At 45.8% G+C, this 23,438-nt stretch overlaps 1 protein-coding gene and 1 long non-coding RNA gene across 7 annotated transcripts in view; one reads left to right on the top strand and one right to left on the bottom strand.

Moving 5' to 3' along the window:
- Window positions 1-23,438, bottom strand: part of SETBP1 (SET binding protein 1) — a 358,380-nt gene that overhangs the window by 317,561 nt on the left and 17,381 nt on the right. For all 6 annotated transcript variants that reach the window (XR_012032575.1, XM_072829431.1, XM_072829440.1 and 3 more), the window contains exon 2: window positions 21,541-22,197. Coding sequence is in view for 5 of the 6 variants with exons in the window: in XM_072829431.1 (XP_072685532.1) it covers window positions 21,541-22,026 (486 nt within the window). In the remaining variant the exon portion in view is untranslated. The remainder of the gene's footprint in view (window positions 1-21,540; window positions 22,198-23,438) is intronic.
- On the top strand, window positions 13,165-22,353 carry LOC140635208 (uncharacterized). The gene is made up of 2 exons (XR_012032580.1): window positions 13,165-13,407; window positions 21,772-22,353. It is a non-coding gene; the product is annotated as an uncharacterized lncRNA (long non-coding RNA).

Genomic DNA, 23,438 nt, shown 5'->3' with positions numbered 1-23,438 from the left:
CTCAGCTCTGCAACAAAGTAAAGTTTTTACCTTCTTGGGGAAAAAAAAAGTAATATGTATCTAAGACTACCTGAACTAAAATCTAGAAGCCTGGACTGTCACTTATAAATTATTTGTATCTACTCATATGAGTTAGTTGGTTAAAGTTTAAAACTTACATTAAGAATTTTATTTAGTTTTAGGAATGGGGCCTGAATTGGCAGGGGTGGGGGAAAGACTCCCTTCTGAACTTAACAGCCCAAGACTTCAGAGTGGACGAATCTTTCAGAGACCTACTCAAGTTTCCACAAAGGTATCCAGTTCTGACTTCCTCCAGGAGACCTGACCACCAGGAGAAGCCCATCCCCTCTGAAGCTCATGCGTCTTTCCTCCAGCCACCATCACCCCTCAGTAACCATAGATTTCTAAGTAAAAAAGGAAATTGCCTAAAATTGAAACTGCTTTGGTCTATTATTGGCTTTGGTGGCTGTGGGAAGAAAATGGAGGGGGGCAGGGGTGAGAGATGTTGATGAAAATAATCTGAGTCATCACTTCCTGGAAGAGGCAGTAGCGTACCCAGAGCTGGCTGGGGCGTCGGGGGGGGGGGCGGGTAGGGGCCCCGCTCTGCCACAATTTCACAAGTCACCGTGGGGACATCACTCAACTTCTGTGGGCTCCCCTCTGCAAAGGGACCCTCCCAGCCTTCCTGGGCCCAAGCTCTTGCGATTCATAAATACCCCAGTGAAGAGACCACCAGTGTTTCCTACTACCAACAGGGAAACTCAAACATGCTTGTGTTCCTAAAACACTGCACCCATTTCTTAAAAGAAAGAGCAAGGCAGGACATAGAAGGAGGAGGAGTGGCTGGCCCTGGTTGAGTCAAGAGACAACTGCTTCACTTCCTAACCATTGGCCCAGGCCCAGCCTCCCCCAGCCGTACAGACACACTCACACACACAAACACAGAGCACCATGGCCCCGCTACCCAGTTCCTCGGGCAGCCAGAACAACCCCGCTAAGCACCAACTCCCATGATGTCATCTCTTAGATATAAGATTATATAAACGTAGTCACTAAGCTGTGCATAGACCCAGTTGACCTAAGTTTTTAGGTTTTCAGGAAATGAGTAAGTAGTAAGACTATCCAGTCCAAAACCCAGATTGTGGTGGAACTATGTGTGTCCATACCCGCCTCACCTTGAAGGGAGGCCAGGCCTCCACATCGTTTGCCTAACACTGTCCTCTGGGCAGCCACCAGCCCCTGCAACTGAAGGAGGGCCTCGGGGGCCACATGCTGACCGGGCTGTTGAGGAAACGAAGGCTGAGGATGGCCTGTTTGCACAACCCCTTGGACCCTGTAGGCACATCGGTAAGGGGGTAATATTCCCTCTAGTTCCTGCACCCCTCTCCATCTCTGGCCTCCGCCTCCACTCATTATGCAGTCTGCCTGAATACCACTCAAAATATTTTCTCAATCAGAGGAGAAAATAGGAATTTGCCACTTGTCTGCCTCTATTCTATCACCTGTCAGCCTTCAGCAAATATTTCAATCCCGGGGCTTCGCCTGCTGCTAACCTCTCCCCTTTACCCTTTGGCCCTGCCCCCTTCAGGCCCCGCCACTCCGTTCCAGAGCCGACTTCTCTGGCTGCTGGATTTCACCAGGGGACATATGGCGACACCCCCTAAGCAACTACAGTCAGAGGTAGGCTGCTGGGATTCACCTGTAGCTCAAAAGAGGATTCAAAGCCTGTGTGGGTCACACTGGATGGGACACCCGTAACCGGACCCCTTTCTCACTGGCCTACCCTACCTGCCACTCCAGCTCCCCACCCCCATATCCCAACTACCACGGTGGGGGGCACGTGGTGGAGGTCAGAGGTCCCTGTGGACCACCAGATGCACACAGCGGATGGAAATCACGTCCACCAGGGCAGCGAAAACAGAGAGCTCCCGGTGGACCCTTCATACTTGGCCAAATCCCATGAATCCCATGGAGGGGTTCCCTTCCAAACCCCTGCCCCTGACCTCCTCTCCATCACTGCAGCCTCCCTGGCTCCAGGTGATCCCCCATTCTGCTCACATCCTATGCCAGGACCCCTGGCACCCATCATCTCTCCATCCTTGCCTCCATACTGGTGTCCACCGGTATGGGAGCTATGCTATTTCTGTGCATTTCTGCTGGGTTTTGAGGAAGGTAGGGAATATTGAAGGACCTTCTCTTTCTCAATGACTAGTTTGCTGTCTGAGAGCACTCCTTCCCACGTAATTAATTGTGCTGTCTCTTGGCTCGTTAGAAACGAGACCCCCAGGTCCCAGGCAGGATAATGCAGGGTAAATTATGTTTAAGTAACCGCAATAACTAGTGGGTCAGTTTTATCTTTTGTCTTGGTTGTGGCCATTATTTAGCTGGGTTCTCAAAGTGCCCGTCACTGAGGCTTTCATGTCAGGCCAGTACTGAAAGACAAATGTTTTCTCCCCACCCCGCTCCCACTGCCAGGCCCTCTTCTCTGAATGCTGCAAGCATATGGAAGCTGGGAAATAAAAGGCTCCTTTATCTGATTCTCCTGGGTGAAGCCCTGGTGGGTTCAGGAGGGTTCAAGAGAGAAGGGCCAAACTGTCATAAGAAGGGCCAAACAGGCAGGATAGAACCGCATGCAGTGGCAATTAAGTGGCCTCAGCAATCGGGTGTCCCATCTCATTTTTAGCACCCAGTGTTGTGATGACTACAAAGAATGGTCTTTTTTCCCAGACTGTTACTGACTGGCTATATGATCTTGGACAAATCATGCGACATCACTGATCTGGGCTGTTTCCTCATCTGTAAAGGAGAGAGTGCTCTGATGGGCTTCAAGGTTTCCTTCATCTTTACTATTCTTGGAGTGTAGCCATCAAGCCACAAGAGGCAGCGTGACCCTCCCAGATAGCTATGGAGAATGCCACCCTAAAAAGTAGACATGCCAAAAGAGGTCTTCCCCAGAGATGAAAGCACCAACTTTCTTTATTGTCAGAGTTTGCCGAGGATAAAGGAAAGTGAGAGGAAAAGAAGGAGAAGGAAAGAGCATGATACCTCTTCTTCAAAGGACAAAGTAAGCTACAGTGCGGCCAAGTAAGTTGCCGTCATGACAGAGAGAATAAATTACCAAGAACTCTGACTCTTATCTCAGACTCTTATCCTATTATATCATCCTTCCCATAGGACAGCTTGATGATAAGCAGAAGGAGCATTTTTGTTTGATTTTTGCAGATTGCATTTGCCATTTTCTTTGGTCAGCCTGGACATCTTAGAGGTCTAGCGTGCAGCCTTCCTGAAACCATTCACCCCACACAATTCTCTTGCACAGGCTCCTAGATGCAATGCCTTCCATGGCCATTGGACCATAATGACCGATCCCTTCACTCATGACCTTCAGAACTGTGCCCGTGCCATCCACAGAGCACATACTGCTTATCATGCATCACTCTTACCCCATGGAAGACAGGGGTAATAAAGGTCATGCAGCCCTCAGACCCCCACAGCATTTGGAATACCACTCCACTATAGAAGGTCCACTGTAAACACATCTAAAATGAAAGGAGGTAAAATAGCAGTATCTTTGACACCGGATGATTCAGCCATACTGGTGGCATACAATACCCTACGGCATCTTTCTTAGCTTATGAATAAGATGGTTCTGCTTCTTACAGAACACACATCACCAATTAAGAACTTAGAAACTGAGGCAAAGATGGGAGAGGAATCGGGACAACAAGGGACTCAGGGGAGGAGTGAGGGATGGACACACAAAGGCAGTTGGAGATGTTGACTAGAAATGTTTAAAAATAATATAAACAGGATCCCCCAAGACTCCTTCCTCTCCTCCTAAGCCCAGAGCTCAGTCAAAGCCAGCCCCCCAGACATTTACTTCAACAGCATGCCAACAGTGGGTTCTTTTCAGCACACACATACATGTCCACACAGATGCCCCCTCATATACACATGTCCAGACACCCTCCAGTTGGCAAACAAGTGACAGTATGCAAATTATCAGAAGCCACAAAGATTTGCTTCGGTGGGGAGCCTGAACAAACAAGGAACAATTTTGCAAGTGGCCACAGATGGCTTAGCTTCTCTGCTTACAATGGACACTAACAAGATTTGCCATAACTAATTCATTCTTTCACACCATTGCCCTGTTCCCCCATCTTCCGAGGGTGGGGGAAATCCCCCCATCATAGCCATATGCATTTTTGTTCCTTTCGAACACAGCAAAAGTGCAATTTGTTCCTCTACATTGTGTATGGATAGGTCGCGTTTAAAGTGGTTAAAAAAAGGTCTGAGGAGAGATGGTGGTGGAGGCAAACATATGCTGGCTTTTTCCCCCCATTTTCCTGAAAGCTTTGTGGAAAAGAAGAGATTTACTGAGCCCAGTGCCGAGCTGGGGGAACTCGGCAGTAGCAGAGGAACGGGTGGCAAAGCAGAGCAGAAAACAGAACGGACCAGAAACAGGGAACCTTCCAGATGAAATCCAAACTCCCCACACCATGAGCGACCACCCTGAACATACAGGACATACACCTTGAGTTTATAAGTGGACAAGAAGATTGAATTGATGGCTGCCTTCCATTCGGTGTTCCTGTGCTCTGCACTGCTCATGGAAACCAAACCCCACAGCAAGGAGGCTGGATTTGGAACCTGTGCATAAGCCTTAAGCTCTTTTGCTAAGTGTCAGGAAGACACTTTCAAATTCTTTAGAAAACCAATCAATGGAGTCTTAAGAAGATGACCGAGCTTCCCTTTCACCCGCCTGATGGCTCTCCGGGCCCCTTCAGTGTAATAGCAAAAGCCAAGGGCCCCTCCTCACCTCACTGGGTGCTGCAGTTCACCTCTGTTTCCTGTCCACCTCTGGACTCACTTCCCTCCTACACTGGCTGTAGTATGATTTCCTAAAGAGCTGCCTGCACAGTCATGCCAGGCTCTTCTCCCCAGCGCCCAACTGGGCAACCATTTCTTTCTGATTGCACTCAGGATAAAGTCAGATCTCCCTAATCTGTGCCTCCAAAGCTTCTCTGCATTCCAGATTTTCCAGGTCAATTTTGCAGGCCAGCCGGTCAGCCTGAAGGCACAAGCACTCTGCCCTCCATCAACACGGCTCAAGCAATGCCCCAGGTTACTTTTCCTTCTTGCCTCAATCCTACCTATGCTTCCTTCAAGGTCCATTCAAGCCTCCCCTCTTCCTCCATCCTTTCCCGGGCTGCGCACATACATCAGCATCTGGTAGAATGTGGGCATCACTCTCAGGCCTCCCCACCAACACAGGAAGCTTGGAGGTTTCTCTCAGGCCAGACAAGTCCATATAAATTGGGAGCAATGGCTCTGCACTCGTTCACTTGTCTAGATGCCCTAACAACTGCCCTCCCTTTTCATTCCTGGTCAACTTTCATAGTAGGTGTGGCTGGATATGTCTGCTTTTCCTCCAATAAATATGTATTTGATGTTTATTGGCAGCTATTCCCCAAAAAAAAGCTATGTACATCATTACACTGGTGAAGAGATAAAAATCACATCTATGTATTAATAGGTCTCCTAGTTATATGCATTAATACCTAGCTATATGGATCAGTATTTATATGGGGGTTTCTTGGAATATAAGAGTTGAAAAAGACTTTGAGATCTCCTGCTTCATTATCTTCATTTCAAGATAGGAACAAGAGGCATATGAGGAAACACAGGTTTAGGGTTTAGGTTGAGGTCAGAGACTTAACCTCTTGCTTCTGGGGCCAGGGCTCTATTACATCATACGCAATTATCTTCCCAGATGCTGTGTACACTCACACACACACACACACACACGTACGTGCATATAGCACCAAACTCCCTCTCAGAGGCACCAAACACAGTCAGGCTCAGACAGAAAGGAATCTGCTAGAGGCCTAAAATTGGGAGCAAAGGTCAGCTGTCATTTGGGAATGAGCCCAGAAGGAGAGCCTGGGATCCTGAGGTTCAGGACCTGCTCCTCCCCGGATGTGGAGGGGACCCAGCTAGCCTGGCCTGCAGCAGCCCCTCCAGACCTAACTATACTGCTGCCCCTTGAAGGCTGTCAGCACTGGCGTCTATGTCCATAGAAACCTCCCAGTACCTTGGGTGAAGCATCAAACAATTTTGAGAAAGTCTAGGACCACATGCCAGGCTGTTCCCAGGAGTACCCCGCTGTCTGCACTATGGCATCCCTCCCCTGCAACAGTCACCTGGATCGAGGATGGAGCATTTCAGGGACAGCCCCGTCCCCCAGACTTTGACATGCTGACATGGCCTATAAGCAAATGTGATTTCCCACCCTTCATCTCCTTGCATGCCTCTCCTCCCAGAAGGTGTCCTTTCCTTTCTCCCCTGGGAGTGGCCAGCTGTCTGGCGGCCTCCACCCTTGCCCTTCCACCAGATTCACTCCAATACACTAGCCCTTTCCACTCCTATCCCCCCCCCCACCACCACCACTACTTTCCTGGATTCTGTTTCCTGTACCAAAATGTGTGACATGTGATTTTTCAGGTTTTCAGACAACCTTACTATTCTCTCCTTCTCTTTCTTTTTTTTTTCTTTTTTTAAAATATCATTTCCTCTTAAATTTCTTTTTTTTTTAATTTTTATTTAATTTTTATTTATTTATGATAGTCACAGAGAGAGAGAGAGAGAGAGAGAGAGAGAGGCAGAGACACAGGCAGAGGGAGAAGCAGGCTCCATGCCCCGGGAGCCCGACGTGGGATTCGATCCCGGGTCTCCAGGATCGCGCCCTGAGCCAAAGGCAGGCACCAAACCGCTGCGCCACCCAGGGATCCCTCTCCTTCTCTTTCTATTCTGGCCATCCCAAGGACATCCCATTGATTAAATACATCAATACCATAAAGCCACATGTGTCTATCAGAGTGGCCACCTTCAACTCACATCTCATCTCATACAGTGCTTCTTGTTTTCCTTATAAATTAGTCACAGACTGTCCCTACCACTCCATCAAAGAACCAATCAACAACAAGGCACTTTTTTTTGAGAATGTTGGCATCCTTCTTCCTAGTGGAGATATTACAGAGAAGCTTATCTGTCTTATTTTCTATTTAAAGTTTACATATCAAGCACACAACATTATCCCATTTGGGATATTTAAGAAATAATGCCCAGTTATGTCTCCATGATAGCACCTGGCACACAATAAATAGTTACTGAAGACATACCTTGGATAAAATGAATGCATACATCAACAAGTAGCTCAGTGACACAGGAGGAAGAGAGTGTGGTAAATGGGACAGTCGCACTGGCAGGAGCACTCATGTTCCACTCATCTCAGCTCTGTGACTCTCTCTGTTAGGGCATCTTTTTCAAGTCTGGGAGAGCCCAATCTGAAGTCCATATTTTCCCTTTCCTACTTCTCCCTGCCCCTTTTGCTCTCGGGACCCTTCAATCTGCAGTCTCAGGTGACACCAAACTAGAAAGAGACCCAGGTTAATCCCCAGCACAGCCGGAGTCTTGACCCCAGGCCCACTGTCTGCCCAGTGTGTGGGCTTACAACCTCTCGTGCCTGGTCTCCCACCTCTCAATAATTCCTTCAGCTGAGATTTGTGTTCACTCCTGGACTGTCGTGGAAATAAAGGAGAGAACGTTTAATAAAAATTACCTCATTTCATAGAGTAAGCTGCTGAGCAAGGAGTCTATTAGTTTCCGGAGCCCAGAAGAGTATATTGCTCAGTTAACTTGCCACATGTCATATAATCTACATTAATAGGAGCCTATGATATATTTTAAGATATTAAAATCGATATCGATGCATACACATATTTTAAGTTATCTAGGAAAATTCTTCATCCTCGGGAGGAAGCAAAAGAGAAACCTTTAACTTTCCTCTCTCTTTCTCTCTCATGTTTGTTTTATTTTATACTCCATTCCAGGGAAACGCGGAGGCCCCTCCGAGGCTCTGGGTCACAGTCCCAGCTCAACAGGGAGAAAGAGGGAAGAGATGGTATGTTTCAAAACTGCTTTAGGGATTTTATGGATTTTCACTAATTTATGGAATCCATTATGTGTTCACTTGCTCTTCTTACCACCGTAAAGGAGCAAAACACAGCCTTGTGTTTGTAAAGGGCCAGTGCCTAGCAGAGGCCGATGAGTGAAGCAGAGAGTGAGTACAAGGAAGGCGGGCACCAAAGTTGCAGGATAATTTTGAGAGGATGTATCAGAGCATCTCCTAAATCTGCTGAGGGGAGGTTTACCCATTTTGTGGAATGGGATAGAAAAAGAGGATAAAAGCAAGCCCTAGCTCCAGAGATCGAAGAACTTACAAAAATTTCTTTCATGAGACTTGTCCAACTCTCTGTGGGTTCCCTGGCATCTAGTTTTCGTGGTCCCAGTGCTAGATGGAGAAATGGAAGCATCGGAAAGCACCTCACCCGTAGGTGTTCTGGAAGGCAGGCTCTTAAGGCAAGGACCTCAGGCTCCCATGCTAAGTTCAGCCTGCCCGAGCACTGGGTGAGCAGCCACGGGCCAGCTGCCTTGGAGCTCAGAGAGTGGGCATGCTGAGATCGCAGCTTCCTGACTCAGACCTGAGGCAAGTAACTAGAGGCCTCTGGCTCATTTTATACATCTGCAAAATGGGGAGAATAACATCTCCATTGCGGTTGTGGGGAGCATTTAGTAGACAATATGTGTCAAATGCTTGGCAAAGTTCCCAGCCACTCTAAGTACCAAAACAGTAGGAAAGCAGCCTGCACCACCAATGGCCTTTCCCTGTGATTCACGTTTTCCAGAAAAGAATGACTCTCTTATGCCGCTAATGGGTAGTTCATATTCTTCAGAAATCAGAAAACAGAAGAGGCTAGATGCTATAAACTCCTCAAGAAAACCTCAAGGACAGTGAAGCCTGAGGTTAAGCACCTAGTAGGATCTTGTGTGACTTACAGGATAAGACAGGAACAGGAAGAAAGACTTCGATTAGCACTGGTTTTCATTTCTTTTTGTCTGTTTTGTTATTGTTTTTTGTTGGTTTTTTTTCTCCCCCTGCCAAAGGATTAACGTGTAGGTTCTTAAACAAGGGGGTCCCCTATTTACAGCTGACGGCGGCAGCTGCAGCCCCTGACTCCCCTACAGAATGGCAGGGAATCGAATCAAAAAGAAAAGCAAGTGGACAACCTTTCCTCCGGGAGCACGAAACACAATACCAGCCTTTCGCCAAACCCAGCAGACCCCGGCTCTGATTGGAGGTTGCCTCGGAACAAAGGGAAATTGGTATTTAAAAAAAAAAAATCTTCTGAAAGCCAACTCAGCAGATGGTTTTTTCCTGGGCTCCAGGAGAGGGGGGGGAGGGGGTCGGGGAAGGGTACTGGGATAACACAACTGCCACCAGGATACAGATGACTGAGAAGTGACAAAGATGGGCAAAGAGGGCTGACCTCTTACCCCGGAATTTCACAAAGGGCAATTACACCATGTGGCGGGTATCTGGACTGGGCTGCTGACCGCGTCCAACCTGCAGCTGCTGCTCATCATGGCCACGTCTGGGGGCTTTATTCAGAGCAGGGGAAGAAAGAGGCCAGGCAATGGGGGGATATGGGAGGAAGCCATGGAAAAAGTTTAATTAGAGACTATAGTTTGTTAGGAATCGGCTATAGGGCAGTCCCACAGAAGAGTACCTCATATTTCCACTGCACTTTTAACGTGGCAGAAGCATTTGCTCAGATTATCTTCAAAGTGATGTGGAAGGAAGTGAGACAGTATTAATCCCTTTTTAAATATGAAAAAACAGGGATTCATTCATTAAAGGCTGAAGAGGCCTTTGGGCCCAGGACCAAGAACCCCTGGAGTGGGGTAGCCACCCTCCTCTCCTTTCTCAGACCAGACAGTGCTCCCAGAGACTTGCTTTGGAGGGGCTCTTTATGCATCACACATTTTCATTCTGATCCAGGATACTTTAGAGTACACTGTAAATAGCTTCTAGATTGAGTCATAGTGAGCCTATTAGCCTGTAGCCCTGTGCTGTGCTGCCAGCCATCACTCTCTACCACACCTCATCACTGGGGTGCCTGGCTGAGTATCTTCCAGCAGGGGGACAGCTGTGGGCAGTAGAGGAAGGGGCTGTGAGTCTCTGGGAAGATAGTACAATGTCCAGGTTCACCCACAGCCTAGGCAGGGGCCGTGCAGCAGGTACAAGCAGGTGGATGGTATAAGACTCAGTGATTTTCACCTGGAGGATGTCTCCGCAGGATCAGTGAGAGTGCATCTTTCAATGATCGCTTCCTGCTGCTGGAAACCAGGAGACCTGAGGGTCCAATGAGGGGTTGAAGCTCCCCTCAGCCCCACTCCCCTCTGGTAATTACCTGTAACCTCGGGGCAAGCCATTTAAAAACCCTTGGAGGGGCACCTGGGTGGCTCAGCGGTTGAGCCGGTTGAGCCGCTGCCTTTGGCTCAGGAGGTGACCCCAGGGTCCTGGGATCAAGTCCCGCACCAGGATCCAGGCAGGGAGCCTGCTTCTCTCTCTGCCTATGTCCCTGTCTCTAATAAATAAAGAAAATCTTTTTTAAAAAATTAAAATTAAAAACACTTCAAGTCCCTTCTTCAATCTACAAAACAGGGAGGAATAACAGCAACAGCTACTTCACGGAGCTAGCTGTCCTAAGAACAAACCAGAGAGAGGCAACAGTTGGGCAGATGTGAAGACTTGATAAAGATGCTGGGCAGGTGTGATGGTTGATACCAATTTTTCATGCTATGTAGTATCTGTAACACATGTTTGACAGTTTATTATAGTGCCCCGGGTTTTTCCCTAAAAGCCCTGAGAGTGCTGCTTTCTAATATGGTCTTTCTACACCCCACACAGCATTTAGGCTAAATACACCATACAACTCTGCAGGCTCCTGTAGAATTTAGAGGCCTCATCTCTCCTACAGTATATCTGGATGAGTGCGCCAAAAAAGGCAGCATGATGAATTCCAGATGTTTCCATGGAACCGATGCAAAATTCACAGGGCTAACTAGGGAGAAGGTGTTTTGATAGAGAAGAGGGTCTTCCACAGATTTATCTTCATTGGCACAGAGCTAACATGAATGTATGTAACATCCAGGCTGGGGAAATAAGTGAGTATTATGTTAAAAGATATAATGCCTGTCCTCAGAGAGCTTACACAATGGCCAAGAAGAAAACGCTTTACTTTTGACAGCACACTTTCAACAACCCTTTCTATTAGATCCAAGAAGACCATTCACAGATAGTGGAGAGTGATCTAGAGATACCACAACTAGAAAAGGCATAGAAAAGGAATTCAGAGTGAGATGGCCAACTACACTTCAGAGCTGCCTTATATCTGTGCCTTCTATGGAGTCCACAGACCCACATAAAATCATCTGATTCTCATTTGTTTATTTTTTTTTAAGATTTTATTTATTTATTCCTGAGAATACACAGAGAGGAGAGAGAGAGGCAGAGACACAGGCAGAGGGAGAAGCAGGCTCCATGCAGGGAGCCTGACGTGGGACTTGATCCCAGGACTCCAGGATCATGCCCTGGGCCGCCAAAGGCGGCGCTAAACCGCTGAGCCATCCGGGCTGCCTTTTTTTTTTTTTTTTTTTAAAAGCTGATTCTCATTTGATTCACATCTCTGTCTAGAACTCTGCAAAAAGAGATGAGAATAAAAATAATGCCAACACCTGAATTTTCATCCAAAAAATCCACTGAATGTAAGATGTGATGATTTAGACCAGCAAGAGTCGCAAAAGACAAAATTCACTCGGAGAGCTTCCTTGACCTTGAGTTCATTGTACACCAACAATAATATAGCTGCCAAAAAGCTGGGGCCGCCTAGGGTCCTGTTAATAGAGGTAATGTGCTTAGAGCAGAGGAGGTCACAATCTCCTAGTGTTCAGCAAGGCCAGACAACCTTCTGGTCCGGGGTCCTGTACTCTCTTCTGTGCATACCCACTTCCCCATCTATGCCTTTTAGGAGAAACAATAACAAACCAGCATTCCCAGCATAGGAACCAAGATGGTTTGGCACCAGGAAACCGTGGACTCCCCCAGGAACAGTTTCAGGAACTGGAAATATTTGAGCTGTGAAAGGATGACTTTAGTGCAATGGAAGAAAAAGCTCTCCTAAACCCAGGACTGCCTCAAGAGATACCAAGTCTCCTCCCTGAGGGCCACTGAGCAACTGCCAAATAACTGTCCATGAGGGATTTCAGATGCGATCTTTTGTTTGTTTAGGAGGGATGTTGAATGGAAATATTCACAGGCTCTTCTGACTCTCAGTGAATTTTGTGATTCTGAAAGTGTGACCCAACTGTGCAGCCCTTTTCTTCTGACCTACAACTATTGTGGTCAGCCTTCTGTGGTCACCCTGCTCCCTGAGCTGGTGCCTGATTCCAGCCTATGTCTTCCTCAATGGGTTTAACCTCTTGTCTCAGACAGTTTCCAGATCTCCCAATCTTGGTTTCCTTCATGACCTGCCAGTATCCTAATCCCAGCATGATGCTGACCTGCCATCCATTCAGTGGTAGCAATCCAGGAGGAAGATAGGGAGGTTCAGAACCTAATGGTATCAGGAAGAGCCACCAGAGAAACTGGTTTTCACCTCCTTGATCCCTAAAAAGGCCAGGGATGGAAAAATGGAAATTCCTATCATATGTTAAAAATGGATTCCTTGTAACTACATCCATGATCCCCATGAGAAGCAACTCCCTTAGGGTAGTTCTCTGGGGGTCCAATCTCTTAGGAAAAACCCTGCAAATCCTGAGCTGAATTCTCATTCACAACACTAAGCAAATGAACCAACTGGCTCAGCATAAGAAGCTGCCCACACTCTGGGGCACATTTGTATTTGCAAATGAAGGCTTCTTATTGGCAAAGCGTGGTGGTACACCTTTGAGGGACAGAGCTGCTGTCTGTCTCTCTTCTAGTGTTCTCTCTTCCTTCCCTACTCCTAATCCCCCACTGTGAGGCTGGCTAGAAACTTGTGGGAGGCAAAGAAGATAGTCTGGGGAAAAACTCAATAAACAAGGTCTAGAAAATACACTGAAGCAACCTGCATTTGATACTAATGATGATTATCAAGTGGCCTCCCGGGCCAGGTAGCAAGATGGGAACTGCCTGGACTTTTCAGAGTAAATAAAGGCTTCCATTGTTTCCCTTGGTGAGGTCATAGACTGGTGGGGAGGTGAGGGAAGTCAGCCCAGGGAGGGAGGGGTAGGCAGGAAGAAAAAAAAACAAGCCTGGGACTTCAGAGAGAAAAGTACGCTTAAGGTGTACCAGGAGGCCCCTTGCCTTCAGAGGGCAAGTTCCCTGGAATATGATGGAAAGCTGGAAGGAGCCCTAGAACTCTTTGTAGCCTGAACCTGCCCATGATGCAGAGCTCTGCTTGCCATGTTCTGACATGCTCAGTGGCCTCAACTTGCACAGAGGGCTCACTGCTTCACCAGCCAGTACGTATAATTCAGACTCTGGCACATGCTGGGTACAGCTATGAGTCCATGTGGGTGTTTGCATACTGTGTCTGTCTGTAGGCCTCCTGGGGACCTGGCTCCACTGAACTTCTGCCCTCCCCTCTGGCAGCCTCTCCCTCTGGCCCCTGGTTCCTCCAAGGGGGTGCAGAGCCGGGTGTGTGTGTGTGGGGGGGTGATTCCCAGAGCCTCAAAAGTCACCCTCCAATCAGGTCACCCTGAAGACCATCCCAGTTGAATTCTCTTCCTCAAAGCAGTTTGGCCATATGCAAATTCTCACACCAAATGTTTAGTTTATTGTGAATAAAGAAACCCCCCTAAAAGGAGAAGACTTCATTGCCTCATGCTGTTTGTCTTCTATCCATATTGGAGTCAGGAGCCGGAACCAAGGCCTGGGACCCAGGCTCTGAGAACCTCCCTGCCACATCCCTGTGCTCAAGGCCTCTGCCCTTGCCCAGGCCCAATGACTTCCTGACCAAAGCCACTCGTGTCTCACGCACAAGGAAGGCAGGCAGGGGACATCCTGGGATGTCCTGGGACGTCCTGCATGGTAGTGCTTTGAAGGCAGGACGTTTGAACTTAAAGTTGCAGGAATCAGAAGAATCAAAGGATGGGGTACAGCAGGGCAGAAAGGGATTGTTTCTCTCGCCTTTTATTAAAAATAAAAAAGGCAATGTGGCCGAAGATCAACCGGAAATGCAGCTCTGAGAGAACTTTTTGAGGATGTGAAATTGCAATGATGGAGAAGGGGGGAGGCTCTACAAGGGCTGGACACATGGGCAGGGGAGAAGGTAGCACCCATTGAACCCCACTCGGTCGTTCTTATGACACTGCTTTAACACTTTCATTTTGAGTCAAGCTTTGAGCTCAGCAGCAATCCTGGTTCAGCAGATAAATGACCACAGAGATGAAAGACCTTTGAACCATCTCTAAATAAATCCCCACAGCAATCCCCACCACCAGCAAAAAATAAAATAAAATGAAATAAAAAATAAAAACCAACCCACTAGTGATCTGCTCTATTAGTCGATGCTTGTGCACGCATCACAAATGAGACAGTGACACTGCCGGCCAGCTAACACAATTCAACACAGCCTGTAGCAATATGAAAGCAGGATCAGCCAAAAGAAACAGAGGGTTCTGAGCCAACCCATACCCACCTTCCAGCCCCAGGAGCCCAGCATCCCTGCGGGTCACTGTGGGCCAGCTATGCCTGCACAGAGGAAGGTCCTGTGGGTGGCCCAAACGAGGTGGATGCTAGCTCAGTAAGAGTAAGGCTTATAGAGTGAAAGGCTGTGCTAAGTGCCCACAGGATCCTTCCAACTCCAGAAGACACCCACAAGGAATTGGGCTATTATAACCCTTGATTTTCATACAAGAGGGGCATAGTTTCAAGATGTTAAGTAACTTGCCTCAGGCCATACAGAGCCCTGGTTCTATTCCTCCAAAGACAGAGAGAACCCCATCCAGAATACAGGGGATCTGACTTCCAATCCACTCTCAGGGCAGGGACTCTTCTGAACAGAACACTTATTCCTTACTTTAGATAATGAACGGCTCTTCATCAGGACACAGTTTCCCTGCTTGATTACTCTGCCAAGTTATCTGTAATAGCATGGCGTTCACCAGAGAACGTTCCTTGGGGATGTCCAAAGTGAAACCAACTACCAAGAGAATGTCACAACCAAAAGGAAGAGAGCCAGCATGGTGCTTTAAAGCCCCAGATAATCCCAAATACAGAGGGGAAAAGGGAAAAAAAAAAAAAAAAAGGAAAAATACAAGAAAGGAAGGAAGAACCAAACTTTCCCAGAATATCGTCATGGAACACAAGTTTGGTAAATCTCACCACTCTCTAAACTCAACTCCGACACTTGCTCCCACGATCAGGGGCCTTTTGACATTGGAACAGAAAGGAAATAATCTGATGATGGAACAGCGGGCCCAAAGAGAGTTCAAAACTTTTGTTTATAGTAACTAGTTTTGTTAAAGAGAAAGACTTGCCCCATGTAGCAGAATGGCTCTTGAAGTTTTCAGTTTTTAAAACAGAAATAAAGCAGCAGGGGTCAAACCCGGTTTGGGTTCATTCTTTTTTTTTTTTTTTTTTTTTTTTAGTGACAGAGACAAAGCTGGTGTCCAGGGCTCCCATCGCCAAGTCCAATGTTCTGTCCTTCACACCTTTAGCTCCAGATGTCAAATGTTACCTGTTGGCCCCCTGGAGACAAATCTTTGTAGAGAGGGACATTCTCCACCCTTCATGCAGCTTTAGCTATAAAATAACTAGGGAGAAATCTATCAGGAAACAAAATTTTCAGGCACACTGATGAATAAATAGAAATGTGCTGCTTAAAAAAAATTGAGAAAGAGAAAATATAAAATTAAATGAGAAGAGAAAGCCTCTTGTGAAGAAAAGCTGGCGAGACCTGCTCTCCTACCAGGTTGAAGGTGTGGTGGGATAAAGAAGCTCCTACTCCCAGGAGCTGAAAATACCACATTCCCACTCCTAGAAGGAGGGAGGGCAAGCCCACAGTCAAGTGATATATGTAGGAGCGACCAGAGAGGCTGCTGGGCAAAATGACGGTGAGGGAAGGACACCTGAGCCATAAAGAGGGTGGAAGGCTTTCTGCCCGATGCCCAGGGCCATCACCAGAGTGCAGGAGCAGGGGTGGGGAGTACACAAACAGATATCAGGCATTCGTCCCCTGCCCCACACCCCCTTCCAACTACCTGATACACCAAAGTGTTATCACCGTAGAGGGTCGAGAGAGAAATGTGCTCTGAGCACCCTATGGAAACATGGAGAACCCTAGTGTGGTCCTCCTCACTGCCATCTGTATTACCTAAAAGCTCCCCTTTTAAGTTTCTCTGCTTGGCCTCACTCTCATTATGTTCCCTGGGCCCATAACCCTTTCCTTTTCCTTTTCAGTTCAAAGCCCACTGAGCATTCCCATTACTTAGCGAATTAAATGCAAAACTATTTATTTATTTGAGGTTCATCACTCCCTGCAATCTGATGCCAACCTTGCTTCCCATCTACATCCATACTTTGTGTTTGGCACAAAAAAGGATGCTATTTTAAGAATGAGTAAATGAATGCCTGACCCGTTGAACTTCCTAAGAGAGGGTCAGGAGTGCTCAGAGTAGAATGCTTTGGAATGCTATGGAAACGTCTTTCCATAGACGTGTGAAGATGGTGTAGGGGGAACTGCCAAGAACAAATCTCGAGCATGTTTCTAGGACCACAGCAGGCCACCGGCAAATAGAAGGGTAAAGTCTTTGCTGTTGGAGGAAATAGGTTCTTCTGATGAAGCTGGGAAAGGGGAAAACTAAATTGAAAGAAATGAAATAGAAGTTGTATTTTGGTCTAAAGCAAATAAAAGTTCATAAGCAATACAAAGGGAAAAAATAAGACTTGAACTCATGGGACTTTGAGTTTTCTCTCAAACGTCCTAAAATGCTTGGGATTAAGGGAAAAATGCTAGATTATGATCCTGTCACCCTAACATGGAAGGTGTGGCAGAAATGTCCCAATGCTTCGACCCTTACCTTCCAGCAGTCTTTTAGAGTGTGATCACTTTGAACCTTGAATACAGCATTAGCTCTGTAGTATAGAAGAAATGGGTTCCACCACCAACCCTGCCCATTTGTGTTGCTGCTTTTTTGAAGCAAATGAGCCTCAATCTAATATCTGTCTGTAGGACTGTTGTAAGGACTAACAGTGAAAGTGAATACATATAAAATAGCAAAAGGAAGGCCTGCCACATAGCTCCACAAATCCGAACTGTTTATTACAATGTATGCTCTGTAAGTCACCCATTTTTCCTAAAATTTCCCATTAAATTATATCAGGTGGAAATTATCATCTCTGTTTGGCAGATAAAGAAACTGGGGCTTTAATAAGGTTATACTCCAGATGCAAAGCCATCAAGCCAGTTGGTGTAGACTGCCACCCCGCATCTCCCAGCCAGGGTCACTGAAGGGAGCCGGTCTAAGAGTCCCCTCTCTTCAAGCTGTTGAACCTGCATGGGAGTTCCTGACTCCCATGGAAAGGCCTCCCATGGAAAGAGGAGAGCTGCTAAGCTCTGCCCAGCTGAGAGCCTCTCAAAAACCTGTCACTTGGAACATTCTATGCTCGTGTGCTGGACTTGAACTTGCTTCTAGAGATTCAGTGTCATGTTTTCTACTGTTTTGATGGAGTGACCTAGAAGGGAACCACATGAAGCTTATGTTATTTCATCATTTGCCTGGGTAAGTCTCAAGTGCAACAATGCTGGTGCCATGGTAAGGAGCAAGTTGCCTTTACTGAGGCCATCTGTAAAGCAGGTCCATCTATCCAAAGGATACTTCTGAGGCCCTGGAATACATTCTGAATTTTCTTCCCGGGGTCTACTCACCAAATGCTGCTCTTATACCTCACATAAATTCATTCACCATAAACCCACTTCCATATAGCATTTCAGTTGCCATTCTAATTTCATATGGAAGAGAGGTGACCTGACCCCTGGTTAGAAAGAGTCCATGCATCCTTGAGCCAGTGAAAGGGTATATCCATGGGTCCCCTCCTACCATTCTACCACTCAAGGAGCCATGTTGCCCGAACATCTATAATGCCTCTCTGGTTTGGAGGATTGGTGTTAGGTTTGAAACTTGAAATAAAGCTCTTGAGGATGCCACACATAATATGTCTTCACCTCAAACTAGTAGAACATGCAGAAATACAGTTAGCCTAGCAAAAACTAGCTGTGATATCACACAGGAATGCTATCATTATCCAAAAGAGTGTTCTTTTTACAAAAACCAATGAAAAAGAAAATCATTTGGGATCTAATATGAGCTGTCTTTGCCTAAGGCTGTCAAACAATGACTTGAACAAAATTAATTGGTCGGCAAAAAAAAGAAAGAAAAAAGAAAGAAACAAAGAAACGAAAAGAAAAGGAATAAGAAAAAAAAAAGAAAAGCCAATGATGTAACACCCAATTGCCCCCAGCCTCCAAGTTTGGATGCTGAATCATTAAAAACAAAACAAAACAAAATCATTGTTATCCTGAAACTCTATGTCCTTTCCCTAAATCAAGAGTTAACAAATAAATAAATATATATATATTTGTATCTATCTATCTATCTATGTTTCCTTTTGGTATGAGCCAGATAGTACATAGTTTAAGCTTTGTGGGACATACAGTCTCTGTCACAACCACTCCACTCTGCCGTTTTAGTGCAAAAGCAGTCACAGACAAAATGTAAACAAATGGATGTGGCTCCGGTCCAATAAAACTGTATTTATGGACACTGAAATTTGAATTTCATATAATTTTCACATGTTACAAAATATTATTCTTTGTTTGATTTTTTTCCAACCATTCTTTGCTTGTGGGCTGTATAAAAATAGGCAAGGAGCTGGATTTGGCCAGAGTATAGTTTGCCGACCCCTGCTCTAAGTCAGCACACACATTCAGGTGACTCCCAAGTGGGCCTCTCTACCAACTCAAGGATCAGCTCAACAGAGCCTCCCTCCTAGCTCCCAATCTAGGACCTGAGTCCCAGGGGCCACTCCATGCACACATCTTCAATGAGTATCTTGCCTCATTAAAGAACAACAACAAAAAAAAAAAAAAAACAGGAGAGGGCACCAAGCTGGCTCAATAAAGCATGAGACTTGATCTCAGGGTCATGAGTTCCAGCCCTACACTGGGAGTAGAGTTTACTTAAAAAAAAAAAATCCAGAATACTAGATTTTAGAGACAGACACTGATCTATTGCTTACCAAATGCCATCCTCATCCTTTCCCCATCCCAAGTTACCAACCATATATTTCACATTCGTATAAATAAGTAACTTCTGCAAGTTCATGGTGCTAAAATGGTAAGTGAGGTTTCTATCTCTCTACCTCAAGTTCTGCTTTTGCTAATTCCCTCTTTTCAAACCAACTAGAAGTCTGGAGAATCATAAAGTTAACACTCTAATCCGATAAAGATCAGAGAATGTTCCTATCATCTATCAAATAATTAAAACTCAGTACTGATAACTTCATTCATTCATTTCTGGAAAGGAACAGCTCCAGGCATAAATAAAGGTAGGAAGAGTGGAGAAGTACAGTGTGAAGCAAGCTCTTAAGAATTTAACATTTTGCAGATCCTCCCATTACAGTGTCAGCATAATGCAGCACTGGGAGCTAAATTTTGGTCCTTCCCCTTTCTTTTTCTCCCTTCCAATTTCTAAGACTTAGAAACACTTACTTTTAAGTCACACATTTCCTCTCTTTCCAATAAAGCATAGAAAGGGCATCCAGCTTTTTGGGTGAGGATGATGAGCCTGAGAATTTCAGATATGAGAATGGAAGCCCATTGTGCATTGCAACTTCAAAATCATCCCCATGTCACAAAATCCATTCTGGGGCATTCCAAGGGGCAGAAGACTTATCTTTGGGAATGGACCTGTGGCTGTAATGAATTTGACTTTGCATACCCCAAACTATGGGGCTGTTGCTCAAATCCTGGCAGTGATGGGGACAGAGGGAAAACAGTTACTACAGTTTTCAAGACTGTCCACCCATACAAAAATCCAACAATAAACAAAGATAGACCATCTCAGTGGCCAGAGACAAAGACACTCATTTTCAAAGCTGAGAAGACCCAACTCCAAAGGAAAGCCTCACTTTCCAGGTCTAAACTGTTGCATTTTCTTGCAAGAATTTAAAAAGTTTTCTCAAGCATCTAAATAATCTTTCGCTTTACAACAGAGACCCCAGAAATCACTGCACCTTGTAATGGGGGTGGGGGAGGGAAAGCACTACCTCTGTGCTCTATAAAAACAAGCCGACTTCTAAAATTATTGTGTGTTTCAAAAGTTAAAATGAGACGACCAACTGTCCTGGCTTGTCCAATACTGAAGGGATTCCTGGCTGCAGGACTTTTGGTTTTAAGATTGGGATAGTCTGAGCAAACTGGAAGGCACTGGTCACACTAGGAAATCTCTTCTCATCCAAGTCTTTGGATTTTAAATGCAACATATCAGCCAGAACACTTAACATGAGGAAGGAAGAACACAAGCCCTACACCAAAGAAAGAACATGATTCCTAGCAGTTCTATTGAAAGTGACTACTGAGAAGCTCAAAACCCGCGAGTAACAGAAACACTACAGATTATCTCTGAGTCATAAAGGAGAGAGGGTCATTCACATGTGCTATTTTTAGCTAATCCATCATTTCTAGAGCTCAAATAAATAAGATGTGGGGGGAAATTACAAAGACTCTAATGAATTCCTACCACCCTGAACCCAAAACCTTTCTGAAAACAACAGGGCTCCTTTCAGAGGCATATACAAGCCCCAGAGAGTTTTGGAGACAAACACTTCCCAGACTAGGGCAGTTCTCTGTCATCATAGCTGAGTGCCATACCCCTGCCAAGAAGAGAGGTCACTGTAACCTCCCGTGATATAAATACAATGGAACCTGGACCCATCCATTCCCAACCAAATGACACCACCAATCACCTGGAGCACTGCATTCTACCGGTTTGACTTTGAGAAGAAAATGACAACCAACCAAATATTAAACAAAGATCTGGGTCAGTCACCCAACCCTTTTTTCTTTCTCCAGCTTGAGCTCCAGGGCTCACCACTGGTTTTCAGAGCAATGATCTTTTACCCTTCTAACAGCCTAAATTACTATGAAGAGGGCTTCCGTAGTCCAGTGACTGACTTGCCTATTTTAGAAAGGCTTAGGGCAATGACTGAAACCAAAAGGAGGTTATATAGGCTCTTGACTGTCACAATTGCCCCAAAATTCTTAACGTCTCACTCTTAACTATACAAAGAGATGCAAATATTTTGTCCCAGCTTAGCCAGGTCTGACCCAGCCAATTGGGTGCTCCACAATAAACAGGAATGCTCCAGAATTATAATTCTAGTAACTATTGATTTTCGTGTGAGTAGAAGATATAATAAATTAGGCACTATAGCAAGGTATCAAAGACATTTCTCCTGGAGGGCATTAAGTGTTCCATCAAAGAGATTGAGAATTCCAAAGTAACTAAGGAATAAGCAAATGGACCTTTAACAGTTGGAGGGAGAATGGCCCAAATGAACAAACAAAAAACGTACAAAACAGGGCTCCCTACCTTCTTTTTGGAGTGGCTTCTTTCCTCCTCCTTCGTGGCTTTGCTATTTTTCCCAGCACGGGACACCTTCTGGTCGCCAGATTGCTTAATGGTGATCTTGATCTCAGGTGGGCATATATAGTTCTCCAGATTCTTTGGGGGTTTCTTAGCCCGCTTGGTGGTCTGAATCTTCAGCTTCAGACTTCCCTCTGTGAAGTTTGCCTCCTTGATAGAGAATTCTTGTTCTTCCAGGCCATCTCCTGCAACCCATTTCTCGCTGTCTGCATTTGAGTTGGAATCCACATCCCGCCCTGAGCCCAGTTCATCCTCCTCCTCTGGCTCCATGCGTTCTCCGCCCACTGGGATCCCCTTCCCAGTTCCTGGAGCAGAGAGCAAAGGTTCTCCTGCACAGCCAGGAGCAGTTGGGGGCTTGGCCGAGGAGACAGGCAGAAATTCCGATTCGTCCCCCCTTTGCCGGGAGCTGCTTAAGATTTCCCTGGACTCCATGACAATCCTACAGTCTTCAGGAGTTCTCAGGAGGTAGGAGGGAAGAGGGGACAAGGGAAAGGTGAGAAGAGAGGACACCCAAAATCCCAAGGACAAAGTGGTCCAGCTGCTGGGTTCAGAGTCCCAGGGATGGAGACACGGCCACGTGTTCAGAAGAGGTCAGATCTGCAACTGAGAAGCAGAGAGATAATTAGTCGTGACAGGAAGGAAAATGACCTCAAAAGTAACTCAATCTAAGTCCCAAAAGCCCCTGCCATCTAATCTATGGCCATCAGGGGAAAAAAAAAAAAAAAAGTGTTGGGAAAAAAATCAAACATATCCCCAAACTGGCTTCTATTGGCAGTGAGGGAAAACACACACATACACACACATAGCCCTTCATTGAATTGTTAATTTTTATGGCTTTGGGTACAAGAATAAAGATAAGAGAAGCCAGTTCTCCAGTCCAATAACAAGCTAGAAGTTTCTTATACTGAAGCCACAGCTAGCTGAGTCACCATCAACCATGACAAAAGAGAAGTCTGAAGTGTTGAGGCAGGTCTGTGGGAACTGCACAGGGCTGGCTTCTTGCACGACTTCCCTCTCACACGTGAAGAACAGTTTGCAAAGCTGAACACAACCCCTGGAGCTGCCAGGGTGAAGCCCTCCATCGTCTTGGTGGAAGGACACTTAACTAACCTCCTGACCATTCTTTCCTTATCATCTTTTTGTGGGAGATTATTTCAATTACAGAAAATTATCTTTATTTCTTAAAACAAATGCAAAGCTTAGATGCAGATTTGAAAGAGGAAGACATAAAGAATTCAGTGGAAAATCACTTCTGATGCTGTGATTAATGCAAAACAATCGCTAAAAATGTTTCTGCCCACACAAAAGATATTTAATCATTATCAATTATTTAGATAAAAATATCCATTTGAGACAGTTTTAATTCCCCTTGTGCGAATTCCCCTTCTGGTCCTTAAGCAAAGTGGCATTCTGTCTACATGGCAACAAAAAAGGGAAAAAGAGAGAAAGAGCATTTCACAAGCTTTTAGAAATGTCAGGAATGGCTCTCCCTGTACTCCCCTTCCCCACCCATCCCCAGACTCAGGATCTTTGATTCTGGCTTCCTCCAAGAGGAAACCAGAAACACCAATCAGGTTCTCTTCTTTTTTTTTTTTTTTTTTCAATCAGGTTCTCTTCAGACCATCATTGGATCAGCTAACCTATTCCTCACCCTTATTCACTGCACGTCCCATTATTCCCAATTTCAAACTCACTATTTTCAAAGCCCCAAAGGAAGCCCGATGCTCATCCTCAAGGGCAAACTGAGAGCCCTAGGGCCACACAAAACTTCAAGACATCATTTCCTTCCACCCTGAGGCTGTAGGTGAGATCATACTCAAGCCTTCTTAAATGGCTCAAAATGC

Source organism: Canis lupus, chromosome 6 (assembly GCF_048164855.1).
Source record: "Canis lupus baileyi chromosome 6, mCanLup2.hap1, whole genome shotgun sequence".
NCBI classification, from domain to species: Eukaryota; Metazoa; Chordata; class Mammalia; order Carnivora; family Canidae; genus Canis; species Canis lupus.
This window is presented reverse-complemented; position numbering and strand designations above follow the sequence as displayed.